Source organism: Scomber japonicus, chromosome 3 (assembly GCF_027409825.1).
Source record: "Scomber japonicus isolate fScoJap1 chromosome 3, fScoJap1.pri, whole genome shotgun sequence".
In the NCBI taxonomy this organism is placed as follows: Eukaryota; Metazoa; Chordata; class Actinopteri; order Scombriformes; family Scombridae; genus Scomber; species Scomber japonicus.
The window spans coordinates 22794702-22821014 of NC_070580.1; the positions used below are offsets into that span (position 1 = coordinate 22794702).

The 26313-nt window shown below is 40.3% G+C and overlaps 2 protein-coding genes across 7 annotated transcripts in view; one reads left to right on the top strand and one right to left on the bottom strand.

Moving 5' to 3' along the window:
* Window positions 1-5584, top strand: part of kcnab2a (potassium voltage-gated channel subfamily A regulatory beta subunit 2a) — an 88934-nt gene extending 83350 nt beyond the window's left edge. For 2 of the 6 annotated variants that reach the window (XM_053316443.1, XM_053316447.1), the window contains 3 exons: window positions 1198-1318; window positions 3426-3514; window positions 4892-5584. In XM_053316443.1, coding sequence (XP_053172418.1) covers window positions 1198-1318; window positions 3426-3514; window positions 4892-4981 — 300 coding nt within the window. In that variant the 3' untranslated portion in view covers window positions 4982-5584. The remainder of the gene's footprint in view (window positions 1-1197; window positions 1319-3425; window positions 3515-4891) is intronic. The other 4 variants (XM_053316446.1, XM_053316442.1, XM_053316441.1 and 1 more) reach the window with 4 other exon arrangements.
* A 3294-nt stretch (window positions 5585-8878) lies between these two features.
* Window positions 8879-26313, bottom strand: part of megf6b (multiple EGF-like-domains 6b) — a 59440-nt gene continuing 42005 nt past the window's right edge. The window contains exons 7-38 of the mRNA XM_053315221.1: window positions 25259-25384; window positions 24405-24527; window positions 23737-23859; window positions 23493-23630; window positions 22686-22808; window positions 22332-22454; window positions 21237-21407; window positions 20636-20767; window positions 20160-20288; window positions 19940-20068; window positions 19561-19695; window positions 19331-19465; window positions 19114-19239; window positions 18901-19032; window positions 18424-18552; window positions 18206-18337; window positions 17656-17784; window positions 17435-17563; window positions 16999-17127; window positions 16778-16906; window positions 15586-15714; window positions 15323-15451; window positions 13402-13530; window positions 13136-13267; window positions 12901-13029; window positions 12681-12809; window positions 11950-12078; window positions 11670-11798; window positions 10195-10323; window positions 9968-10096; window positions 9300-9428; window positions 8879-9012 (exon numbers count right to left, since the gene is read on the bottom strand). Coding sequence (XP_053171196.1) covers window positions 8948-9012; window positions 9300-9428; window positions 9968-10096; window positions 10195-10323; window positions 11670-11798; window positions 11950-12078; window positions 12681-12809; window positions 12901-13029; window positions 13136-13267; window positions 13402-13530; window positions 15323-15451; window positions 15586-15714; window positions 16778-16906; window positions 16999-17127; window positions 17435-17563; window positions 17656-17784; window positions 18206-18337; window positions 18424-18552; window positions 18901-19032; window positions 19114-19239; window positions 19331-19465; window positions 19561-19695; window positions 19940-20068; window positions 20160-20288; window positions 20636-20767; window positions 21237-21407; window positions 22332-22454; window positions 22686-22808; window positions 23493-23630; window positions 23737-23859; window positions 24405-24527; window positions 25259-25384 — 4109 coding nt within the window. The 3' untranslated portion in view covers window positions 8879-8947. The remainder of the gene's footprint in view (window positions 9013-9299; window positions 9429-9967; window positions 10097-10194; window positions 10324-11669; window positions 11799-11949; window positions 12079-12680; window positions 12810-12900; window positions 13030-13135; window positions 13268-13401; window positions 13531-15322; window positions 15452-15585; window positions 15715-16777; window positions 16907-16998; window positions 17128-17434; window positions 17564-17655; window positions 17785-18205; window positions 18338-18423; window positions 18553-18900; window positions 19033-19113; window positions 19240-19330; window positions 19466-19560; window positions 19696-19939; window positions 20069-20159; window positions 20289-20635; window positions 20768-21236; window positions 21408-22331; window positions 22455-22685; window positions 22809-23492; window positions 23631-23736; window positions 23860-24404; window positions 24528-25258; window positions 25385-26313) is intronic.

A 26313-nucleotide genomic window follows, 5' to 3' on the forward strand; every position in this document is an offset into this window, starting at 1 on the left:
TGTTGTCTGTTTCCCTACTGGTTACTGGTTGTCACACTTTGTTGGTTTGTTATTTATCGTGTGTTTGTGTTTTTCAGGTTCCTTAACTCACATACTGTATATGTTTGTGTTTTCAGTGCCATGTTGACGCCATGCACTGTGTACCTTGTCACAAGCAGCGCTGCTTGACACTGTTTTCCAGCTGGTGTCAGCTTTAATTCATTTTCTTCACACATTTACAACATGCACATGAATACACACAAGATATGCAGAAAAATACATCTCGCAGGATGATAACAGGACAGCATGTAATTATTTAAATACATTGTCAACTTGGAACCAGATTAAAATACTGAATACAATACTGAAGTGATTTTATGTTATTCTAGCAACACATTTGTACCTTGGAATCATTTGAAACAGTATTGTTTTTTGCTAAGCATTAGGCAACATATCGTTCATATTATCTTCAACATTAATGAGCAGGCAAGTTGATTCAGTGGGAATTCAGAAACCCAGAGGAATATTTCAATTTGAAGCAACATATGAATTTATAACACAGAAACCACACATGACCCTTCATGTCAAATCATGTTTGTGTTACTGAAAACAAGATTTTGACATTTCTCATCCAGTCATTAAACCAAAAACTCCACCTCTACATTTCACAGAAGTCAAGCCGTTACTTAATGCAATGATCTGTCCTTTTGTGATAGAGTGGCATGTTGTGTGTCTGTGGATCGTGTGTCAGTGACTGTCGATTAGACCTCTCCTGGTTCATGAATCTAGCTCTCCATTTTGGTGTTGTGCAGTACTTTTTGACAACATGTGTGGAATGTGCTGCTTCCTGCTTCGTTCATTGTTGCCTGTGGATGTTTGTGGTATTTTTGGCTCTGTTACTGGTTCTTATTTCTTACTCATAGTCCTATGATGTAATTCATGATCCTTGATACAATATAAAGATTACAGTTTTGACTAAAGACAGTATAATTTCAGTATAGAATATATATTTCTCTAATAATTGTAACTTTGTAATTCTAATAAAAAACAAAGTAATCAGCATACAAAGCATAGCTTGAGCTATGTTTCCCTGGCTGTGGTGTAGACAGCAGGAGACAGAGTCACATGTTTAAAAACAGGCCCTGGTGACACAGGAGCTGCAGCGCAGCGGTGTGAGCAGGGCTGTGTTTTTGAGCAGGTGTGCTGTGTTTTCGACAGGGTTACCAGTGGTTGAAGGACAAGATCTTGAGCGAGGAGGGCCGGCGTCAGCAGGCGAAGTTGAAAGAGCTGCAGGCAATCGCGGAGCGGCTGGGCTGCACTCTGCCCCAACTCGCCATCGGTACGCAGATACATTCTGCCGCTCTCTCTCTTTCTGTCTGTCTGTCCGTCCCTCTGCCTCGGACAGGCCGAGGTCAACATCGCTCTTGCAGCTGTTTGGTTTGACTGGTGTTATGTTGTATTGTCTCGTGTGTGTCTGTCTACTGTGGTTTCTAAAAAGAGAATACTGAGAATAAGAAAGAATAGGAAACACGAAACTGGAAGATAAATAATGCATGTTAAACGGATATAAACTCATCTACAACTTTTCTCTTTGTGTGTCAGGGACCAGTAGGAATAACAGCAACATTAACAAGATATCCAGTATCTTCTAGACATGGCTCTGGCACAGTCCTCTGAATACATTAAGACAGTAATGTTGTAAATACAAATATATGGAATGCAAACATGTTCACAGTATGTGTTTATATATGCAGCCCTGCAGTTTCCCTTGGTCTTAACATGTATTTAACAGTTTCCAGTGTCAGCATTAAAATAGCATCCTGGACATAAATCCAGGAGTGACCCATATCGATTGAAAGGAAAGTGAGAATGTGCAAACACACGCTCTCCTGTGAGGGCCATTAAAGCGTCAAACATGAGGGACACACCAAGTAAATCTGGGACTCCATCTCCTATCTCTGCTTATATTTTTCACTCTCACAGTAATGCAGTGTCATAGATTAGTTTTCACGGCCTATTAGTGGACACCCTCATCTCTCCCAATTACCATAAATCCTTCCAGCACTCCGGATGGCAGCACGGGCAATTTATGTCTACCATGTAGTCATCTACATCACTGTGGCACTCCAGTATTGAATAAAAACTATATAATGACATAGCGTACGTCCTCCCTCCTGCCTGTGGCTTGATTTTGAGGCCAGGTGCTCCTGTAGCAAATGATAAATCCAGGAAATATACTGTGGTCATGAGCGGGAGAACCGAGCCAATAGATGTTGCGGATATCTCAGTGACCTGAGGGGAGGTCTACTCTTGCGTCAGACCCTCAGCTGGTGTCATTTTTGGCCATATTCTCCTGTTGGTGGGAGATTGGTGTAGAATCATAATCCCACTATTTTACAGCCAAATTCTCCATCCCTTCACAACGTAACCTTCTTACAAGTGTATTTTCCTCAATTGCAAAAGCATGTACAGTATTTGCATTGCATAATACCACTCACAATTATAATACCACACCAAATAGAGTTGGGTTTTTTGTGCTAGTCTGTTCAAAGAGATTACAAAAACGAGTTTCCTGCGTATTATTAGTAGATTGCAGTATATACTGTAATAAAGTGCATTTACTCATATCCATTTTGTCCCATTCCGTTCCATTATAATAATGAAAATAATAAGTACATTTTATAGAATAAATAGATAAAGTATATTTTTCTGATAATATTTCTATACTTCTGCAGGTTTCAAATTCTTAATAAGATTTGAAATTGAAAAAAGGGACTTTTATTTACACACTTCAATATTTCTTCTTCAGTAACATCATTTTTTGTATGTGGTTTTAAGAAAAAAATCAATTATTTAATTGCTTTGGTTAGTCCATCCATGAATTTTCTTCCATTTATCTGAGTCTAGGTCATGTTTATTGATTTAATTTTATTATTAAGTATTATTGTTATATATTGCAGGGCAGTACAATCAAAAATATTGTATAATAATCATAATAATAATAATGATAGGTTATATTGCATGCTCTAGTTTTCCATTCTGTTATGATTTTGATAATAATTTAATGATAATAATAATAATGTATTATTTGTGGTATTTAAAAAGATCTTAAGAAGTCTTAAATATAACTTGGTAAACCCTGTTAACTAGTTGTAGAGTATTTGTTATAGTGTTGTGATACTTCTTCCACCACTGGCAGGACATTATGTCACTGTTTTAAGGAGTTTTAAGGAGCAATAATTGTGCCATATTCAGTAGCTTTCATAGTTTATCAGGAGTTTTGAGTTGCAGAGCGATTTCTAGTCATTTGACATGTGTTTGTGAAGGGCTGGAGGGATGATGTGTGGTGTGTGTTTTTGCTTGAATTAGAGGTAGTGGTGTGTGTGTGTGTGTGTGTGTATTTAGTGGTAGTGGGGGTGTCATTGTTGTGTACTGGTCTCCTACAGCGTGGTGCCTACGGAACGAGGGAGTGAGCTCTGTCCTTTTAGGGGCGTCCAACACCGACCAGCTGATGGAGAACATCGGAGCGATACAGGTGAGGCCAAAACGTGTGTGTGCGTGTGTGTGTATGTGTGTGTGTTCTACAGAACAAATCAGTGGCTTCACTTGTGAAAATGTGACCTGACCTGTTTCATCAGGTCCACGTATTCGTGCCTTACAGTCCGTAACAGCAGCCCCCTCTCCTGGGTACAGCTTGGCCTCTCGGGCAGTTTGCCGCTGCACGCCTGGGTGCTTTACTTTACCAAGTTAATAAGGTCAGCGGAGTATTAGTTGCCAGGGGGATTGGAGACAAGCTTACAGTCACTTCTTCCTCTCCTGATAAGATGCATTCATTTAATGGGGTTTTCAGACCGGTGGGGGTTTGTGTCCTCTTCTCACATTATGACTGGCCTGTGAAGACTAGCACTCTCCTCTATTCACATGCTTTGTCTATGCTACTGTATGTATATGTGTGTATATGTGTGTATATGGGTACAGTGTACCCGGTACACACATTAGTATACTACATGAGTGCACACTATATGTCTCCTTTAAAGCATTTGATATTTCCGCTTTTGAAATGCTATGCTCACATTTCCTGAGGGCTCTGTGACTTTCCTTTAACTGGAAATTTTCCATCACGTAGCCTAAAATAGACACGCAGACCCTCATCTAGAAAGAAAGTCCACATAAACTATTCAATTTAATGTTTATATTTTGGGGAAAGAAAACTTACAATAAGAGCAAATAGTCTTTTATCTTCCCTACATGGGAATAGTTCCATTTAATTAAAAGTACTTTCTTGGATGCTTGTAAAGGATCCTGGAGGTCAGCCAGACTTTACTTTGACATTTATAAACATGGTTATAATTTTAATACGGAACATGTGAATTTACATATTTCTTTTGATCTTTTATTTGTTTCAATAAATGTATTTTAAATAAATTATCCTCACATAACATAAGTGTATATATTAACTAAAAAGTAAAAACTATATATACAATTATTGAATTACCTTCTGATTTGAATTTTACTTGTAATGTAATGTTTTAACTTTCTGGTTAAGTTAAAGCATTTGAATACTTTGGCTACCGCTATTTAATTTACCATTCATTATACTGTAAATAAATCACTAATTAGTAATAAATCACTAACAAAACAGATTTGATTCACTGCATATCAATAAATATAAAACTACCTACTGTTACACTCAATAGTTTTCCCTGGTTATGATTGATTGCTGTTTTGATTGCAAAGTTGCAGGCTGGAATCCACAAGATACACAACAAAAAGAAAAGTGTTTCCTAAAGGCAGTAGCAAGCAATTGCAGCTTTTCGTCATTTTCTCTGGACTGTTACACAAAAACCACAAGCTTTCACAGTATGTGAATGAGGAGAACATTTTCATTGTTTGTGTCTTTCCTGTGTCACAGGTTCTTCCAAAGTTGTCATCGTCCATCACACACGAGGTGGACAGCATCCTGGGGAACAAGCCGTACAGTAAAAAGGACTACCGCTCCTAACGTGCAGCACGGCCCCGCCCGGCAGGGCTGCACCTGGGCTGCAGCTGCAGCGCCCCACCTTTGCCTGATCCTCTGTTTGCTTGAGCTTTTACTGAGTGAGACCCTGGCGCATGAGTCTGGCCACACCAAGGCCACCCAGGGCATCTCATTTAGAGTTACAGGGATAAGATAAGAGAAGGGGGAAAAAATAGTCACCTCCACAGGAAATGAAGGGATTCAGAAAGAAAGACAGTGGAAGAGGGGTTAGGGATATGTGCTCATACTTAAATCAGTTATTCATTCAATTCAGCTGAACGTATTTTAAAACCTTAGAGAAAAATACCTTTTTAAAAAAAAAAAGCACACGCTTGCTTGGCAGCCAGATTTCTTATTTTTTTTCTTTTTCTTTTTTTTTTTTTGGTTTGCTTTTTTCTAAAACTGAATGCAACTAAAAGGAAGATTAAGTTCATATTGTATGAATATACAAGAACTACTCTGTTGCACATGTACCATAGCCATGCATTTCTTGGATGTTCTGTTTACAAACACCTGTGTACTGTATAAGTCCGTCAAGGTTTCTCTGAAAGAAAAACTGTTTGTGTTGTCTACATTATCAGTGTATAAGCCTTCTCGCAGGCTTTAACAATCAGCACTTTAGTATTGTCAGTATAGGTGTTAGAGGGTAGTTTTAAGGAGGGGAGGGGATAGGTATTACAGTAGTCTCATCTCACAGCCATTGCACTATAGAAACGCATCGCCTCCTGATAATTCCCTCTCCTCATCCTTGCATCCTCCCTCTGTCTTCACTGGCAGTGCATTTGTCCAGCCTGATGCTCCGTCACTCCCGCTGTCAAAGTGCAACGGTGAAGTCCTGCATTCGCCAGGAGTAAGAGGACTGAGGCTCATTCCTTGTCCTGCCCAGTGAACCATCTGCAATGACAAGTCAGGAGCGTGGGCCGATGTGTCAGGACAACTCGTCTGCCACGGAAGAGATTAGCTATTTATTCATCCCTAATTGTAGGAACTGCAGACCATGTTTAATCAAATGTAGTGTCCTACTTCACTGTGTTACCCAGCCTCTAATCTCTGTTTTTAAAGCTGTTACTGTACAGGAAGTGGTCATATCAGTGCTGGCTTAACATCTCATGGAAATTTCTCCTTGATCAAATTTTGTTCAAGTATTATGCCTTATTTACAGTTGTGCTATGGGCTTTGGTGTAAACAAGCAGCCAGAAAGCTGCCCCTTGGCTCATGTCCCCAGTATATACGGTGGAAGAGGTGTTTGTTGTCCCTTATCTGGAGCAAAGAGCCGTATGTGTAATTAATCAGTTCATGGCAGCAGCTCAGGGAATGGAGTAGGTTGTTGCAGTGGCGTGTCGGTGTGCACATTGGTCAGGAGGTGGTATTTACTTGTCTGTCTTTCTTTCATGAGTGGCCACTGGGGAGGACCAGTGACATTTTAGTGTGGCTTGAGCCAAAGATCTTCTTCATCTCTTTTTTGACAAACACACCCAAGTGTTTCACTCTCACTTCCTGCAAGATTCTAGAAATCATCTTGACGCATGTGCTGTCCAGCTTATCTATCTATACAGTAGTATGGACTTTACTTCCATATATATCTTTACTTGACCATGCTGTTATACTAGTTAACAAATAACATCCTTCATATACAGAATGCATAGTACAGCTAAATGCTTTAGGAGCAGTAAGTTTCGTGTCAGGCGGCAGATGACCTGAGACGTGTCAGAAGTATTATTGCAAAAAAATTTGACACCACCCTGTATCATTCTGTCTCCTCTGGGTGCTCTCTTACTGTGATTAAAGCACAAGTGGATAGCATGTGACACATTCTCAAAGCATGGACCCTTTTCATCCAGCCTACAGACAAGCAATTACTCAGCTTACTAACACATGTAGATAAAAAGTCTTTACTAACAGCTGATAAACTATTGATTCTGAGCAGAGAAAAAAAAATAAAGATTAAGAAAACCGTCATGTAGGTGTGAATGATGATGTGAGTGAGATGTGTGTTAAAAGAGGAGGAGATAGTTGGAGAATCAAAATGAACGTCAGCATGAGGGATTTGTGCGGATGAGGTTTACAGTCTCCTTTGTCTCTAAGGTGATTTGTAACAACAGCAAACTGATTTAATGTCTCAGCTGTTTAACCTGTGTGTGTGTGTGTGTGTGTGTGTGTGTGTGTGTAGGGGAGGGTGGAGACTAATCCCTTGCTTTAGCCTGTTGTATTAGTTGATCCCTGTATTCATTTGATTTGCTGTGTCTAGTACTTCTGAGTGAATAAAACAGGCGTTTTATCAGGAAAAGAAAAAAATAATAATTCAGAAACATTTTAGTTCATTAGTCTGTGAAGTTCACATGTCCTAAATGTTTCATCAGCAGGGAGTGGAGACAAAGTTTGATACTTAAACTGTATCGCTGTGTGTTTTGTTTCGATCAATGTTTTTTCAAAGCGTGCCCAACAAAGATCATGTGCTGTTAAAGGGTTTGTGCACACTGATGAAATAATTCTTTAAGTTTTAATGCTTGAAGTGTTATTATATCTGATGCCCTCACCTGTGTAGGAGAATTTGTGCTTTAAGAGGTCCTAGTTTCATCATTTTGCTGTTCTAATATTAATAACAAGTTCAGACATGAAACCAGACCTGCAGATGGATAGAGCTTTTAACAGAAGGTCCTACAGAGAATATATTTTTTATGTTTTAGCCTTTAGTGCAGTAGAGATAAAAGTTTTTTTTTATTTTTTATTTTGTCATCATGCTGCATTTTTTTTCTGTCAGCACTGTATCAACTTTAAGACCGACAAAAGAAGCAATTTCTTTGTATTGTGTGTGCGTTGAGGAATGATCTGAAGTGAATGCAACGGCGGACTGAATTCACTCTGTAAACGACATAGTGAGAGACGTAGAGATTTCCTGTACATAGTTGACCTTTGTATATATTTATGGTTGTGATCACCTCTGCCTTTTCTCTTTTTCTTTTTTAATTTTCTTTTGCAGGCATTGCTATCTGCACTGTGCTTGAATCTGAAATTTAGACAGGATGTACAGCTTCGATCTTCAATGAAAAATGAAATAATGGTAAAATTAAGAATGATAAACACAAAACCTGTGTGTGTCTGTCTTTATTGGCGTTCATGTGCAAAACCTCATTCAGGGTTGGTAACTGGACTGTAGATCTGTCAGAGTTTTAAACTTGCATTATATTCAACTGTATAAATATGAAGTCATTTGTACACACTCAATTCTAAAGAAAATATCTAGGCAGTCAACCTTGGAGAAGGTGCACATGGATGGTAGATGTGTAATCTTCAGTGGGTCATAATGAACTGTAACACTGCAGCTGTCCATTAAGGCAGGAATGTGCTTTACTGTGCACAACGTATGAAGATCATTATAGCCTTTGTTGCACTGTACAGTAAAGCACCATAGCACCATTGAACTTCAGGTAGTACTTCATATTGTATAGATGGAAGAAAAACTTCATAGTAGTACAAAGCAATGAAATAAGTTTCAAAAAGAGGTTGCATCATATCTGGCAATACCACCCATTTCCTTACAAAATTAGAGATTATTTTATATACAGTACCTGCGAAAAGGTATTTCAAGGACAAAATATTCAACACAAAATACACAGAGTGCTGTAAAAACACAACCATCATCTCCTGACACTGTGAGACAGTTTTTGAGGAGCAATTCTGATCCTGAAGACTAAAGGTGTTTGTTGTTCCACTTTGCAAAAAAATCTCAGTGTACCAGTGATGAGTCAGTTCAAAGGAGTTTTTGGCACACGCACAAAAAGTCTCAGCTCTGGTCCACATGTGGAATTGCAGCTCTCATCAGAGTCTTTTTCTGTAAAGGTCTTCCAGCTGCGTGCTACAACTTCCTGTCACACGCTTCCACTCACTTGAGTCACTTCAGTAAAAAACAGCTGATCTGTCCCAGTTTGTTCTTCCAGCTTGGTGTTGGTGCTATAATGAGTTGTTGTGATGCGAGTCTCCTCCGCTGCTTTCGGAGGTGAGGCGTAGAGGTCCACCTAAGGAAACACAAAGAGCTGAATCCCGCTGAGCAAACACTCAACATTCATATTCATTCAGAACATAGACGGCAAAAAGAAAGTGCAGCCTCTGCAGTTCTGCTCCAAATACTGCGAGTACCTTAAGGCTGTCAGCACTTCAGCTCCTTATTTACTTTTATTTCACCCAGTCAGCTAAAATGTCACTTCTGACTCAAAAGTCAGCCGAGCTGTCACCCGTGGATGTAGTAATGAAGCGACAGTAGGGGTGCATATGTGTCGGCCGTGCTGGTTAGTCATTACTGTACCTTCCTGACAGTAGAGTCCAATCCAGCTGTGCAGGCAGCTGCAGCGGCCGTTACGACGGTCGCACTGCGCCCCGTTGTCACACTCGCAGGTCTCTGTGCAGTCTGGCCCGTAACGATTCACTTTGCATTCTGACATGAAAACACAAATGAACACAGTTTAATTAGATGACACCCAGGTTGATGCACTAATAAAAAAGCTAAAGATTTGTCCTTCCACTCTTCTCCAGTACACCAGGATTTATTCATCAAATGTTTTTGGCTAATTAGGATTCATCAGGGTGGCATCTGACAATTCCAGTATCTTTCCACAGTTCATTAATCATCATGTGATGTACAGATCACCACAGATGATAGTTGTTTTTACAGTATTTACTCAAAGTAGATATAGACGTGAATACAAAACATATACTACTAAAACCAACTTTTCAAAATATTCTTTAGGATGTAAAACCTTTGATGTTTACCCATCAGTGGGTAAAAAATTGGAATCTTTCAACACAAAGCAGCAAATTCAACAAAAAGTCGTTTCACTGGAAACAACCTTGTACTTCTCTGGTGAAGGCAAGTTAGCTAAAAACGGGGGAATAAAGGAGAAGAGCTGTGCTACGTGTTTGTCTGAATCGTGCTGTGTGTGCACTCTCAAAGTTAGAGAAAGAATAGAAGTTCACCAATGTCACATCTGGGTCCAGTCTTCCCTGACGAGCAGAGGCATCGTCCCGTCACAGGATCACACGGACTATCATCGTCACAGTCACACACCTCGGCACAGCCCTGACCGTAGGTGCCCTGCTCACACACTGAGGGGAGAACATTTTTAATAAGAGGATTAATTAGACCTCAAAGAAATGTCAGTAATCCTATTATCTCATCAGTGATTTGCTGTGTTTTGACTGACCTCTGTGGCAGCGAGCTCCGTGGCGTCCCGGAGGACAGATACACTGGCCGGACGCAGGGTGACAGGAGACTCCGTTCATACAGTCACACTGCAGCTGGCACAGCGGGCCGTGGAGACCAGGAGGACAAGCTGAGGACGAGTTCATGCCACCAGATTTAATGTCGACTTTCGTGCTTTAAAATGTTCTCACTGAATTATTCAATTTGTGTAAACCTCAGAAGAGAATACTTAAAAGATTAATTATGTCAGGATGGTGCAGTTTTCTGAGCTTTCCTGCTGCTTTGATGAGGACTTTTGACATTTGCTTGGCATTGAACCTCAATACGTTTTTGGTACCAACTGAAATATGGTACTGAGTGTCTAATCAGACTCAAATAATGAAAGTTTCTAATTTAAACCACTTTTTTAAGACAAAGTTATTGTATGGCTGCACATGTTTAAGTATTAACATGAAGACATAGGCTTCTTTTGTTAAATAAAAAATGATTTGAGTAGAAAAAACACATTTATACTGTATTTCTTACAGTAAGGAATCCAAAAAAGTATTGTTTTGGTATTAATTTCAACTGACACCTCACTTCAGTACAGTCACACAGATCTTTTTTTCAGTTTTTAGCTGCAATATTTCATTTTTTTAAAAGAATAATTCAAGTGATATTCAATTGTTTTGTTTTTGTCAACAAATCCCAAGAAAACACTAAAACCAGCAACGTGTCTCTTAAAACTTTCCACTGTCTCTGGTTCCCAGCTGTTAGAAAATTTGTTTCGACTGAATACATAAATCTTTAAAAATGTGCCACAAAGATATTCTCTCATTTAAAGAAAGAAGCTCAGTAATTTACTAAAACAGCTGTTCTTTCTTTCCTCAGTCAGGAGTAAACTGTGTTTTTGTTGAGGACTTTTCAGCCACTGATTTGATGCTTTACAGATTATTTACAGCTGCAGAAATGTTTTGTCAGGTATCCTCCACCTTTAATGAATCTGATTTGCTTTGAAGGACAACTTGAGGATTTCTGAGGAGAATTTTGTCCCCTTATAGCTTTTCTAGATTAAGTCCAGTTATTCTTCATCAAGACAGTGCGAGCAAAATCTAGTTCTAGGGCTGAGTTGTTGCTTTTTTGCTTTTCCTTATTTTACACTCTTCAATCTGTGTTCTTGTGGCTTCATCGTGTTCTGGTGTATTATAGAAAAATGAAGCATAAAGCTGTAACAACCAATACTGTATCAATACTACAATAAAATATATATGACAGGTATTAACTAGTTAGGACTTTATATATGGGATTGACTAAAAATAAACTACAGTTTATGTTAATAATGGTTATATCAGGCTTTGGCCACACAGACAAAATAGGTAAGATAAATTCATTGTTGGTTTTAGTCTTTAATTTGTTGAATTAGGAAAATATGTATAATAACCAGATTCATCCTTTATCGTATCTCTCTTTGTGTGTGTTTATGTGTGCAGTTCTCACCGTGTTCACACAAATGTCCATAGTATCCTGGACCACACTGACACATCCCTGTCACTCTGTCACAAGTGCCGTTATTTTGACACTTACAATTCAGCTGGCAGTTGGCACCGAATCTGCCCACAGGACATTCTGGGGCACAGACAAAAAAAAAAAAACTTGACATGTGTCACTCCATTTAGACTTAGCATGCTACAAGATGTCATATATGTAATCACAGGCAGAAGCAGATGTTTAAAAAAAAAAAAGCTTGGCAGCAGACAAACAATCAAAGTGCTGTCACCTTTGTCGCAGTGTTCACCGCTCCAGCCCAGACTGCATGTACAGTTACCACTTGCAGAGTCACACACTCCTCCATTATTGCAGCTGCAGCGTTGAGCACAGTCCTCCCCAAACCAGCCTGGAGGGCAGCCTGACGCCAAATACACACACACACACACACACACTCAAATTAAACCAGGGCTGGATTTTTGAGGCTGATGCCAATACCAATATTAGGTTATTCTAATATCAATAATATCCGATAATTTACACAACACTTTTTCTTTTGTATTTTACAGTTTAACAATACATTTCACTATTTATAATGACATCAGTGCACTGACACTGTAAACTTAAATGGAAATGTAATAATTATAAATAACAACAAATTTAAAAAGGTAATTTGAATTAAAAAAGAAAAACAATCAAATATACATAAAATGCTGCCTATATAATGTAAAAAAATAAATAGATATATATTGGCACATATCAGACAATATACAGTACTGTATATACCAATACCATTATTTCTATGATGAGCCAATATGGGCTGACCAATTTATTGATCAAGCTCTAAATTATAAGGCAGAAAACATCCTGCTTCACTACAGATTTTAGAAACAGCTTCAATATCAGAATATTAAAAAAAAAGACAATACAAGATGACAAAAAAGCTGTTTTTCTCCTTTAGTAATTCCAAATAACAATAATTAAACATGTAGAAACTATAACCACACAGTCCTGAAAGCTCACCGTGTCCACAGTCCTCTCCTCTCCGTCCAGGTATGCACACACACCGACCGGTGATCGGGTCATTCTGGGCTCCGTCTCCACAGAGTGCCACCCGAGCACAGTCAACTCCGTAACGCCCGGCAGGACAAGCTGTCATCACAGAGACACAGACCAGGCACTTGTCATATTTATTACTCATGCATATATTCACTGTCGCCATCTTAGTTTCACATGAACTCACTGATGTTGCAGCATGCTCCTATAAATCCTGCTGGACATTCACAGGCTCCAGTGGAGGCGACACACTTCCCTCCATTTTCACACTGGCACTCTTGTTCACAGTTTGGACCATAATGACCTTCTGCGCAGACTAAAAACACACATTTAAATCAAACAGATGAGAGTTAGTACTTCTACTCACGTTCTTGGTGTAATATAATATGTCTAAGAGGTATAAATGTCCTAAATGTACATACTTTGGTCACATTTGGGGCCCTGGAAACCTGGAGCGCAGTAACATGATCCAGACACCGGGTGGCAGAGCTGGTTTGTCTCTGAACACTGACAGACCTGGTTGCAGTTCTGCCCAAATGTTCCTGGAAGACAAACTAACAGAGAGAGGTTCACATGTAAAGTGCGTTTGAGATGTTCTTCATTCAGTGTGTTTTATCAATAAATAAACCAGCTAATTTTCTACATGTTCAGAAGAGCTTGAGAAGCAACAGAGGCAGACGTTGCTCACTCTGTTCACAGCCGTTTCCAGTGAATCCAGGAGGACAGCCACACTCTCCAGAGACGTGGTGGCAAGACGTGCCCTGACTGCAGCTGCAGCGCTGCATGCAACCAATCCCGTATGAACCTGGCAAACATGCTGAAAGGAAATAAGAATAAAACAATATCAGATGTTTGAAGCTACAAGTCAGAAGGATATTTCACTCTGCACATCTCCTCTATCTATGCCTCACATCACAGATCAATAGTTCCTAACAATTAACCTAGAAAAAAATCCCTCAAAAGAGCTAACTTTATTTCACTTCCTGTCTCCAATCAAGCTTGCATATATCAAAACACTCAATTTTTCCTAAAAATGTTATGTTGTAATATAATGCAATTATATTTGTTGTTTTTACTTTGTTTACTTTTTGTTTGGTGGTGTTTATTCCTCAAATGTTATACTTTTCCCTTTCAATTAAAGTTCATCCAGGAAGCCTAAATACACACATTCACTCAACATACATCACCCTCTACCCTGAGGTCCTTGATAAGGAAAAAAAAGGCAAAACAGAGGAGAGATCAGTCTCCCAGGACAGACAGACATGCAATAGATATCTACACAGTAGGTAGCAGTGGTAGAACTACAAAATGAAGATAAGGAATGATAATATTTAGTGAATAAAGAACATAACATATATTAAAAATATTAGGTGCAAGAGAATTTCTGGAAAAAGTTAAATGTTTTCTATGCGTTTAAAATGTCACAGGATCATTATTGAAGGGCAGGTTCCCAATTTTTCAAGTACGCCCCAAAACAGTCAGGTGCCTAAATGAACACTAAAACATGTTTTTTCTCTGTGATAATTCATCCTGTTCATACTGAGCATTAGAAGATCCTTCATAATGTACTTACAATGTAAGTTGATGATGGACAAAATCCACAAGACTCCATCTGTACTAAAATGTATTTAAAATGTATTAAAAGCTAAAATATGAATATAATAAGCTTAAGAAGTCCAATACAGTCAAATCAAGTCAGTACTTTTTGAGGTTACTGTCTTTTTAGTGCCAAATTCTCTGTTTTCAATACTATTCTTCTTTTGCAGCTGAACAGAAGAACACAGTCTGTCAAAACAAGCGGAATATTTTTATTAAAGGCTGTAATCATGGAAGAAATCTATTTTATTTGACTATCTCAGACTGCTGAGCCTGTTTTTTTGTGATTGTTGCAAGTAAAAATGTTAGATTTTGCAGTGGGTTTTCTCAAAAATTCCTAAGCACCTCAGGATTCATCCATAAGGGCTGCTTTATTATAAACATGCAACATGTGTAGATTTGTAGAGGAACACAGAACATTATAGACTCTGACTAATCCGGTATAATGAAGCTACCATTGCTGTGCCGCTGCATGAGTGTGCACAGCCTCTTTCTCAGCTTGGAGACACACTTATTGTTTCAGCTGCTGTGTGATGCTGCAACCAGCTGTGACACACAGCCAACTTTGGACAACAAACAGAACATCAGTGCTGATGCTGATACATACAATCATAGGTTTTAGATAACCACTGACAAAATGTCAGCTCAGGGCACGTTACACACACACAGTCATCTCAGTGGAGAGCCATTATGTGTGCTCGCTGTCGTATACTCAAGCTTTCTTATAGATTATCTGTAAGAGTCTTCAGGACTTCCACAGTGCGTAACGACCTTTCCTGCCTACTTTTAAGTTCAATGTCTTTATTACTGCTACTGGACTATCGGAGTAATTTTTCAAAATTGCCTGCAGATTTTGCAGGCTTTACTTGATTTTACAATAATTCTTGCCATCACTAGAGTTTATAAGCACTTGACTATTGTTTTTAGATGGGCATAAAATATGGTGAACTTGTCCTTTAAACTAAATAAGGAGTTGCAGGAGCACAAGTGTCTCTTTTACTGCAGGTTTGTACCTTTGTCACAGAGCTTTCCTCTCCACCCTGGTAGACACTGACACTCTCCAGTGACATGGTGACAGGACGTTCCGTGCACACACTGACATCGTTCCTTACAGTCGGTGCCAAACAGGCCCGGTTCACAGGCTGAGTGGAGTAAATTGCAAATTAAAGGTTATAATTAAGAAAAATTTCACAGTTTCCATAGTGCAGCATTTCCCATGAAGTCAAAGTTTCTGTAGGTTCATTAGCGCTGCTTCAGTAGAGACTCACTGGCTCACCTTTCTCACAGTGCTCTCCAATCCAGCCGCTGCTGCAGCTGCACCTTCCAGTTTGTCTGTCACACTGGCCGCCGTTCTCACATTCACACCGCTGCTGGCATTCCGCCCCAAATCGGCCCGCCACACACTCTGAGTAAACATAAAGCAGCATGCACAAGCAGAAACGCACATGCAGGACAAGACAGGGGAAAGAAAACAGAGACTTCATGATGAGAGAACAAATGGGTCTGCAATAACCTGTACTGTCACATTTCTGCTGAGGGCTGCAAAAGGTTTTTTCCAATAATTTATAGTTGGACAGAGTATGGAGTTGGCAATGAGGGGCAGTAGCCACAGAGTTGAGAGCGTAAAGACACTCCAGTGACAGGATTAGAGGTTTCCTGAGCAAGAAGGGCCTGGCACAGTTTGTCAGGGAAAGGTTGTAACAGGCACAGAGGGAGGATAGTGTGTGATGTGGAGCTCAGAGGGAGAACAAGCTGGAATGTCATCACTGGGTCGACAGAGACTTTTACAGAGTAGTCTCTTCTGTGGTGGAGAAACACATTCTGCCAGCAAATAACCAGACTTCAGGCAAAAACAAATGAGCTCAGGCAGCAAATTAAAGTCAGACTGATGTATTTCCTGAGCACAGTAAAACAACCGCAGGCCACTGTTTTAATGTTTACTTCAGGGTTCAGGTGATGTTATTGTTCTACATTCTGTCCAGACTAACCAAACAATCATTATGGCTTCGCAATATCAAAAGTCCTGGTGGTTTTACAGCATAGTTTTAAACAAGAAGCTGCATTCAGCATTATTGGATTCAAATTTGTAGGGATTTACTTTGATAATAAATGTAGCAAAAATTATCCTCTATATATGAATTAAATGTTCACCTGTTGGCAGATTGGTTGGCTGATTATTTGGTTAAATGTTCTTAGTTGTTGTAGCTATTGTCAGTTTGTAGACATTTACTGGAGTGAGATATGAGTAAATTTAGGTCATGATCAACCTGTGTCTCTTTCCTTGTTGGATTTCGCCATAGTGATGTTGACATGTTCCCAGATCTCAGCAGTTGGTTGGGTTGGAATACGATGTTATTATAAATGGTGTTCAAAACCATCAATTGTAATAAACGGGGATATGAATTTAAATGATGGTAATGAAGATGTATTTTGTGGCAACTCTTACTCACAGCATCTTTGAGCCTTACCCAGTTCACAGGCTGTGCCCATCCATCCACTGGCACATGTGCATTTTCCGTTGGTTTTGTTGCAGGTGGCTCCATTCTGACACAAGCAGCGCTGCCTACAGTCTGCTCCATAAAATCCAGCAGGGCATTCTGGGAGGGAAAAACACACAAAAAGTCATCTTGTGACCTTTTATTTATCTGTTGTATAGACGATGAGTTTGCTCTGCGTTGTGTACACTCACCTTCTGTGCAGTTGGGTCCGGTCCAGCCTGGCGTACAGACACACTGCCCGCTGGCCGGGTGGCAGATGCCACCGTTACGGCAGCTACAGGTTTGGTTACATCCTTCTCCATAGAAATGGGTTGGGCATGCTGCCAGGGGAAGGACAACAATATCATTACCTCCTGATGAACTCTCCTGATCAAACGTGGAAATTCCAGTGTTTGGTAAGTGATACTCTACAGGCCATAGCATGGGGAACGTCAAGTCGGTACTTTCTCATGCGTGACCGGGCTGGGTTTTCCCAAATAACTCTGAAACCAAGCATGGTTTTGTTCCACTGTGATTCAGCATTACAAGGATGTTCCCTCTGTCCATCTTTTTTTCATAACACTGGAGTAATGTCAGCACCTGTAATTTGTTTAACTTTATAACTTGTGTGGTGCACCTGTCACTCACTCATGTTGCAGAGAGGACCGATCCAGCCAGAAGGACAGGAACAAACCCCACTGACGTGGTTACAGCTCCCGCCGTTAAGACACACACACTTCTTCTGACAGTCCAGCCCATAGAAACCTTGAGGACATGCTGTAACACATACACGTAAAGACAACCTTAAATTAGCCTATATAAGTATTAAGTAGTTGAACTTGGCTTTGTTATTACAGATCTTCTCTTACGCTTTTCGCAAAAGGTTCCAGTCCAGCCCACCTGGCAGGTACAAGCTCCACTCACGTGGTCGCACAAGGCCTTGTTGTCACACTGACATCGATGGCGACAACCAAGACCAAACAAACCTGCTGGGCACTCTGAGGGAATATCACAAACACACACATCTTACTCTAACAGGCAAATCATTTACAGACATATCATGCTCAGTGTCATATTTTATAAATGTTGGTTATAAAATGTCACAATAGCACAATTGTTAAATAGGCAACAAATTATATTACAGAGACAAAACTGTAACTGAGTGACTGGTGGTAGAATAAAGAACAATGCTTTGAAGAATGACAGCAACACAATGCTAATCATTTTTCTACAAACTTTGAATGTGCCATAAATTATGTACACTGTTGATCATGTGTATCCCTTTAAACAATTAAAACACATTCTGATATACATGAACATTGCAATCACTTTTTTTAACAAACAAAAACTTGCATAAAAGTTCTAAACATTTTAATCAAAAGGGAATTAACACTGAGTTAGCACAAACAAGCAACATACTCTGATGGCAGTGTGTTCCAGTGTAACCCGCCTCACAGTTGCATTGGCCCGTCACGGCGTCACAGCTGCCATCTCCATTTCTGCAGTCGCAGCTTTCTGCACAGTCCACTCCCCAGTGGCCTGCATCACACGCTGCAGCACAAATATCACGTTCAGACACATCAAAGACAAAGTGATAACAAAGTGACAGAGTGATAAAGGTTTTCCAGTGTTGTTACCTTTCCTGCAATTGTGTCCGGTCCAGCCAGGAGCGCAGGTACACCGCCCGCTCACTGGGTCGCAGCGAGCGTTGTTTTCACACACACACTTCATTTGGCACCCCTGACCGAAACGTCCACTCGGGCATGCTGCACAGGGGGAAAAAAATATCTAAAGCATCAAGACTAATCTACCATAACCAACTCCACCATACTGCATGAAAGCGCAGCAAGTTCCCATGACAGTTTTGGTAATTCAGCCATCAAGTTAGCCTTTTTCCAAGACTCTGTGGTTATTTTTTCTTCCCACTGAAAACACATCCAAGGTGGTTTTCCAAATTGTGGAAGTATCTATTCAAATGATCTTGGAGAGAAACTCCTGTCTTCTAACATGCCCCTTTATTTCTTGTCCAAAAGACCTTCATGTATGATTTCAATGATCCATCTCAGCTAGTTCATTGTTTAATGTATGATGCTGAAATCACTACTGATACTCACAGTTCTGACAGATTCTGCCCATGAACCCTGGAGGACAGTTGCACGATCCGTTGTGTTTATCACAAACACCACCATTCTCACAAGCAGGGCAGGTTTCAGTGCAGCCGGGACCCCAGAAGCCCTCCGGACATACTGTAAAAGATTGATAATTGATGAGAATTTTATCATGCAAACATTTGGTGCTAAGCTGTAGAAAAATCTGTTTTCACTCACAGTTCTCACAGTGCTCTCCTGATGTCCCCGGCGGACATTTGCATTGTCCAGTCACTTTGTTACATGGGGCGCCAGTGCAGTTACAAGGATGGACACAGCCTGTTCCAAACCTTCCCTCTGGACAGTCTGACACAGGACACACAGGAGGGACTTGTCTCAAAACCGGTGGACAAAAACTGAAGTAAATTCAAAGCAATTCCTCCATACAACCATGTACCTTGATCACAGTTCTCCCCATGACGACCAGGTGGGCACTTTCGCTGGCACTCCCCAGTCACATGATCACATGACACTCCTGGCGGGCAGGTGCACTTCTTCTCACAGCCGGCTCCGAAAGTACCTGGGTTGCATTCTGGAGACGGAGCAGGACAAAACAAGATGTTGACGTGTAACAGAGTAAAGACAGAGTAGAAAACAACTTACAATAAATACAAGGTAAATGCTCACCTTCCTTGCAGGTGTTGCCCTGGTAACCGGGTTTACAGACGCAGGTGCCGTGACGACGGTGACACTCCAAAGTGTTCTGCTGGAGGCACTGACACTCCTCAGAGCAGCCAGGTCCGAAGGTCCACTTAGGACAAGCTGAATGAGAACATTTGAAAGAAATTAGCTGCAGCAAGACTATATTTCACACCGATTAAGAATGATGCACGGGTAGACGAATAAGATAATCATACCACACTTAGATTGTAGCCACGATAACAGTGTTTAGAAGCTCATTTTACTGCCTGTGGATTCTTGCAGGAAAATAATCTTGATGTTTTGATATGTTGGAATTTGTGGGGGAGAGGTGGAAAACTTGTGATGTGTGAACTGTGGGACTTACGCAGGTGGCAGAAGCGCCCATAGAGACCAGGATCACACAGACATGCACCGTAGGTCCGGTGGCAGCGACCGTTATTCGCACAGTTACACTTCTTGTTGCACTGCTTCCCATAGAATCCCTTTGGACAGCCTGAAAACAATTGAGAGTGAGATCACATTGCAGTTAGGGAAAAATTAAGGAACAAATAGTGTTTCATCTGGGACAATGGAAGACAACTAACCATCCTGGCACAAGTCTCCACTGACTCCAGGCGGGCAGCGACAACTCCCAGAGACAGGATCACAGCTGGCACCGTTTTTACACTTACAGGGGAAGGAACAATTCTGACCAAAATATCCCTCGGGACAAGCTGTGAAATTGAAAAATAACAGAGTCAATCACTGCTAAACTCTTGAGGCTGGTAACAATCTGATAGTGACAGTGTCTGTGTTTGTGCATGTGGTCTGTCATAGGCTACTTTTGGGGACAAATTTCATACTCAGGACCAATTGATTGGCCATGTCCCCAATTGGGAAGAAGCTGATTCTTGGGTCAGTGGTTAAGATTAGAGTAAAGGTTGTGCAAGTAGTGATGACAGTTAAGGTGAGGGTAAGTCTCCAGGAAATGAATGTAAGTTGATATAATGTCCCCAAAAATGACCATGATCGGAGATATGTGTGTGTCAGGAGTGTTTGTGTGTTTTGAGCCTGTCCTCACTCTGGTTGCAAACGATGCCGGTCCATCCGTCAGGACAATCACAGCCATTTTTCCATGGATTACATTTTCCTCCATTAGAACAGTCGTCACACGTCAAACTGCAGTCGTTGCCAAAAGTGTCGTCCAAACACACTGGAAACAACAGAATAATCCTTCTTTGTCATCATTTCTCCTCTCTAATAATGATATTCGGCCCCAAAAAAGACAAGATTTAGGTACTTCTGCTGGCCCAGTATATTGTCATCAGATGTCAGATAGTTATGAATGTGCTGATGTTGACATTCAGTGTAGCAACATTTAATGTCCAACTACTGCTGTTCGGGCGACACAAAACAGACTGTTGGACTTCCTGTGACAGGCCTCGACCAGCTGCCAGGATATATAACCCTCAACATTCCTGGCAAAGAAGCTGTGGTGTTACAGTATGTACAAACAGTCTGGGAGCATGAAGCACAGCAATTAACCCTCACCGTGTGGTCTGTTCCTGCCTGCAGTAAATGAGGCTGTCAGACAGCTTCACCTCCCCGGAGTCACACTCAGGTAATTAGATACAGGCTCCTGTTAATGACAATGAGTAGTTAATGGTTTGAGGCAAACTCACCGAATTTCTCTGCCAGGTTACTCTCGGCTCTCAGCTCCCCCTCATCGTCCTCATAGTCGTCATAGCGTTCCAGGGGTTGGCTGTAGTCCTGCAGTAAGGTGAGCTGGGGACGAATAAGAGGCAACTCAAAGGCACCTCCACTGGAGAGGGCCTCAACTGTTTCTTCTAGTGCTGCAAAGGGAGAGAAAAAAGTAAGTTACACACACTGACAATATATACATCTTCTGATGACCATATCTGTGTCTCATAATTAATCTTCAAAACAATCAAACGTACTGTCTTCAATCAGAAAACTGCATTTAATAGCACAAATGTATGCTGTGTACATGTTTAGTAGAGTGCACCCAGGGCAAGTTTTTCATTTTATTGAAACGCACTAGTGCCATTTTTATGCATATGACAATACATTACAAGTGTACTTTACATCTATTTTGAGAATTTTCTTGGAACAAGTGTGACAGAATGACAAATGTACTTGTGTTTATGACAGATGTGTACAACTACTATAAAATACATATATAAATAAAAGTTGATTGATTCATTGATTAATCATATCAGTGATATGGATTGCATTAATACTGTATAGCACCTTTCTAGTTTCCGACCATCAGGATCTAATCTTATAAATATAAACACACTCACAATTTGGGGTTCAGTCACTCAATTACACTTCAATATGTGGACTGGAGGAGCCAGGAAACGAACCACTATCCATCTGATTAGGTTAGGTAAGGTAAGGTAAGGTAAGATAAGTTAAGGTAAGGTATTTGTTATTATTTAAAACCTACTGCCACTGTGATTGGCTGGCAATAATATCATGTGTATCCTCCCTCTTTGTTTGTACAGTTGTGACATCAAACTTGGGTTGGCTCAGAATGACATCAATAAGTTGGTAAAAGTACCACCTCAGCCGTCACTGTAAAATCCACCTCGAGTTTAGACAGTTCTTGCTTTCCATAAACTTCCCCAAAACCAACACTAAGTGACTTTGTAAGACAGGATGTTTATTGCAGTACGATGGAAACTGTTTGCCAGGTTTTCCATTGGCATGTTTTTGGTTCTTTAACACTCTTTAGCCTGATTGCTGATACTCACGGATGCAGGAGAGCCGGTCCTCATCCAGACGGAAACCCCGTCGGCAGAAACACTGAAAGGAACCCGCGTTGTTCTGGCATGTGTGATCACAACCGCCATTAGCTGCCAGACACTCATCTACATCTAAACAACAGACACAACACAGACTACATCACGCAAACTGTGAGGAGAAAAGCCAAAAGTTTTTTTTGTTTTTTTTTTAACCGAGCTGCTCTCACTTTACACTAAGACAAAGACACCAGTGTTCATGTTTGTGTTTACATGTTCAAACTCAAACTGGAACAGGTTCAAAATAAATAAATATCAGTCCCATAAAAATGTAGTATCCACTTTTTGTCTGAGGGTTAAACATACCATCGCAGCTACATCCATCTGAGTTGAGTCTGTACCCCGCTGAGCAGTAGCATTCATAACCCCCGGGATAGTTGGTGCAGTCCTGCTCACAGCAGGAGCTCTGCTCTCCACATTCATCGATGTCTGCCAAACAAAACAAGCAAGATGACAAAAATTATGACCCAATGATATGCTTTCCTGCTCACAGAGAGACTTTTTTATGACATAATGTAAAACGTACAGGTTTAACAGCCAATTAAGGTCAAAGTTACACATAAAGAATTGTAGCACTGGACTCAGACTGATTTTTTACAAACTTTGGCTTGTATCAATAAATATTCACTCCTGAAGAGTTCAACACTACTACTATGACACATCTTCTATTATGTATGTATCTATAATCATAGTTTATAATAAGGGGAATCACAAGGAGTTATGAAGCTCATTTCTCTCAATGTTATCTTTAACACTATTAAAAACTCAAAGATTGACATTCAAAGATCTAAAACTAGCTTTGATAAACAGATTAAATGACATTTACTAATAAAGAGAAAGAGGACAAAAGATTTGATTAAAAAATTGTTACTCTGAGCTTTACGAACATTTGCGTATTTTACCAACTGAGAACTAAATAAAAAAAATGAACGAGCTATGGGAACCCACCACTAGTCATAAAAACTCATAAACACACCCAGTAACAATAATAATTCACTTTCAGTTAAGATGTTTCTGTGAAGTATTATGAGCACTGATGTAATGCATCAGTTTGCCTTATATCTTGTCATAAGCATGTTTATAGGTCAGCGTGAGTGCAGTAAAATCTCTTACCAACACAAGTTTTAAGGTCGTCATCCAGTATGTAACCATGGTTACAGGAGCAAACTGGGCCACTGGTTGAATGCTGGCAATGGTGCGAACAGCCACCGTTGTTGTTCTCACAGCTGTTCACAATCTCCATCTCAATTCCTTTCAAAGTGAGATCAGACCATGTATTAATGAAAGGACTAAAATATCTTAAACTAAATATAAGGTCTCAATGCAATGTGATAGTACTGAATTGGCTTAAACTCACTGTAGCACTGTTTTCCATCAGATCCAAGCTCATAGGCTGTGTTACAAACACACACGAAAGAGCCCAGAGTGTTGTGGCAGCCATGAGAGCAGTTGCCTTGTTCTATCTCACACTCATCAATATCTATGATGACATGACAAAAAACACTGAATAAAACAGACAAATGCATCTGGTTTGCACCGTTGTATTTACATCCACTACTGTGCCTTATATGCTGTTCACAAATCAAATCCCTTATTGCAACTTTCACACACTTTTAACTCTGTATTGCTTTTTTCATTTAAAAACTGTATTACTTTTGATTGTTTCTAGGTTTTGGTGCAATGTGTTTGCATTTCTGTCTACATTTCTCTTGGGAAACAATTTTAACACAGTGACCATTTCATAGCCTTTCTGGAACTTTAAATTCTAGTTTTCCCAGTTGCCATGGAAATGTCAATGTTCAAATTTTCCAGTCTTTTCAAGGCCAAGAACTAACACCTCAACTTGACTTTTGAGTGAATATGAGATGAGTGCTCAAACATATTTGAAAATCTACAATTCAATGGTAACTGGGTAATCTTCATCTGCTTTGGAGAATCATGTGATATAATGAAAAGCTCCCAAGCAACTACAAAATCAGATTTTGTGCTGACTTTCTCCAATATTATTGTGAATGGTGACTTTACCTTTGCAGGTTTTCCCGTCTTCAGCCAGGATGTAACCAGCTCTACAATCACAGTGTGCCCTGCCGCCATCAGCGTGACACTCGTGCATGCAGCCTCCATTCTGATCTGCACAGGGGTTTTGCACTGTAACACAAAAAGCACACGCTCATAAACATACTGTAACTCTACATGGTGTCAGTCAAGTGAGGAACGCTCTGGCATAGCGGCGGAGAAGACTGTAAAAACGAATTGTTCTCCATTTTATGCAGAGCATGTAAAAAGCTTTAAATCCGCACTGCCAACCTGAACCTCCACCTCATCTTTTTATTGTTCTCTTTGCATAGTTCTGACTGTGTTTAAGCCTGTCCGCCATCTGGAATGAGAACCTCCAGCTCTGCAAAAATTAGAGGAAGCTGCTCACAGCCAACAATTACAAAGTAAACACATTTAAAAGACAGTAATTTAAAATACATACTGTATATGTATAATTTCACACTCCCAGAGAACTGAACTGCATGGCCTCAGAGACCAGAGAGATTAAAAGTATGAAGAACATCAAAACACTAATTTGAAGAAAAACACTATTAAGAAAACTGCTTTTATTCATTCCAATTTCATGTCAAACCCAGACTATGACAGTTAATCCTGTTCCAGCACAGACATCCTGTCAGATAATTACAATTGGCAGTAGATGCAGTTAATGTGATTTTACAATCAAATCTTCAGAATCACACCTTCATAACCTTCCAAATATTCTCATATTTATTGGCACTCCTTCTTTATATATACATGAATTATCCCTCCTTTGTGTCTTGTGTCAAGTGTTGATGTGCATTAAGTGTTTTCTTACAAAAATTGGAAACTTGGGCACTCACATTTACAATGCTTGCCATCCTCTGCCAGTTCATAACTTGGCTTGCAGCGGCAGCGGAAATGAGCAGCAGACTGCTGCACACAGTAGTGTTCACATCCCCCGTTGCTGATGGCGCAGGAATGGACAGCTAAAAGGAAAAAAACAAGAAAAAAAAACCTGAGTGACATGACGAAAAGGACAGACACACTAGGACAGGAAGAGATACGGTCACAGAGAATGAGAAAACCATGCTTCTTTGTAGCAATAAATCAGTTTCCATCAATCCAAACTGCTGTTTCAGATTAGTCTTTCTGAATTTTGATTTGACTGCAACATCACATCCTCAGGAATCTCTCTCAGCAAGAATATGACTGCTGGACTGACATTCGTATAAGACATTCAGAGAATGCCTCAGAGTTTTGCTATGCACTAAGCCAAAAATCACAGAGGGATTTGAATGGCAGACCCTCTGTGGTGGAGAGCACCCGTACGCTGATGAGGTTGACGGCAGAGCCAGTTCAATCATCTTCCCTGTCTGTGTTCCCCCTCCTAATAGCAACATGTGTAACCTCGGTCGACAGCCTGGACTCAATCTCTTCAGTGAAAACAACAGGTAGGCGCAGGACAGCCTGGTGTTCTTGAAGATGAGGTTTTTCATTCTCAAAGGCTGAAGTCAAAATCCATCCATCACAAGTACATGTCAAACCACAAAGTGCTTTCCAGCTCAAATATTATGCAGGCACACACTAAGTGTGTGGGATACATGTGACCTCTGCTGGTAGATCAAGAGCTGATATTGAATTGATTTGAGGACATCTGCTCTCTTTCTTCTCCTCATGAGTTCATTCTCATGTCATCATGTTCATTCATCATGTCATCATGTCACAGCCACATGTCCCCTCATACATACACTACATAATGTGCTCAATTTATTTGTCTTTTTCTGCAGGGTATCTGCACAGTCAGTTTTAAGTTGCCTGCAGCCTCACACACAGATAAGCTTCACCTGAAAGTGAGTCTTGTCATGTGCACCGTGATTATTAGTGCAATCAGTCATTTTTTCATGCAGCAGCTGTC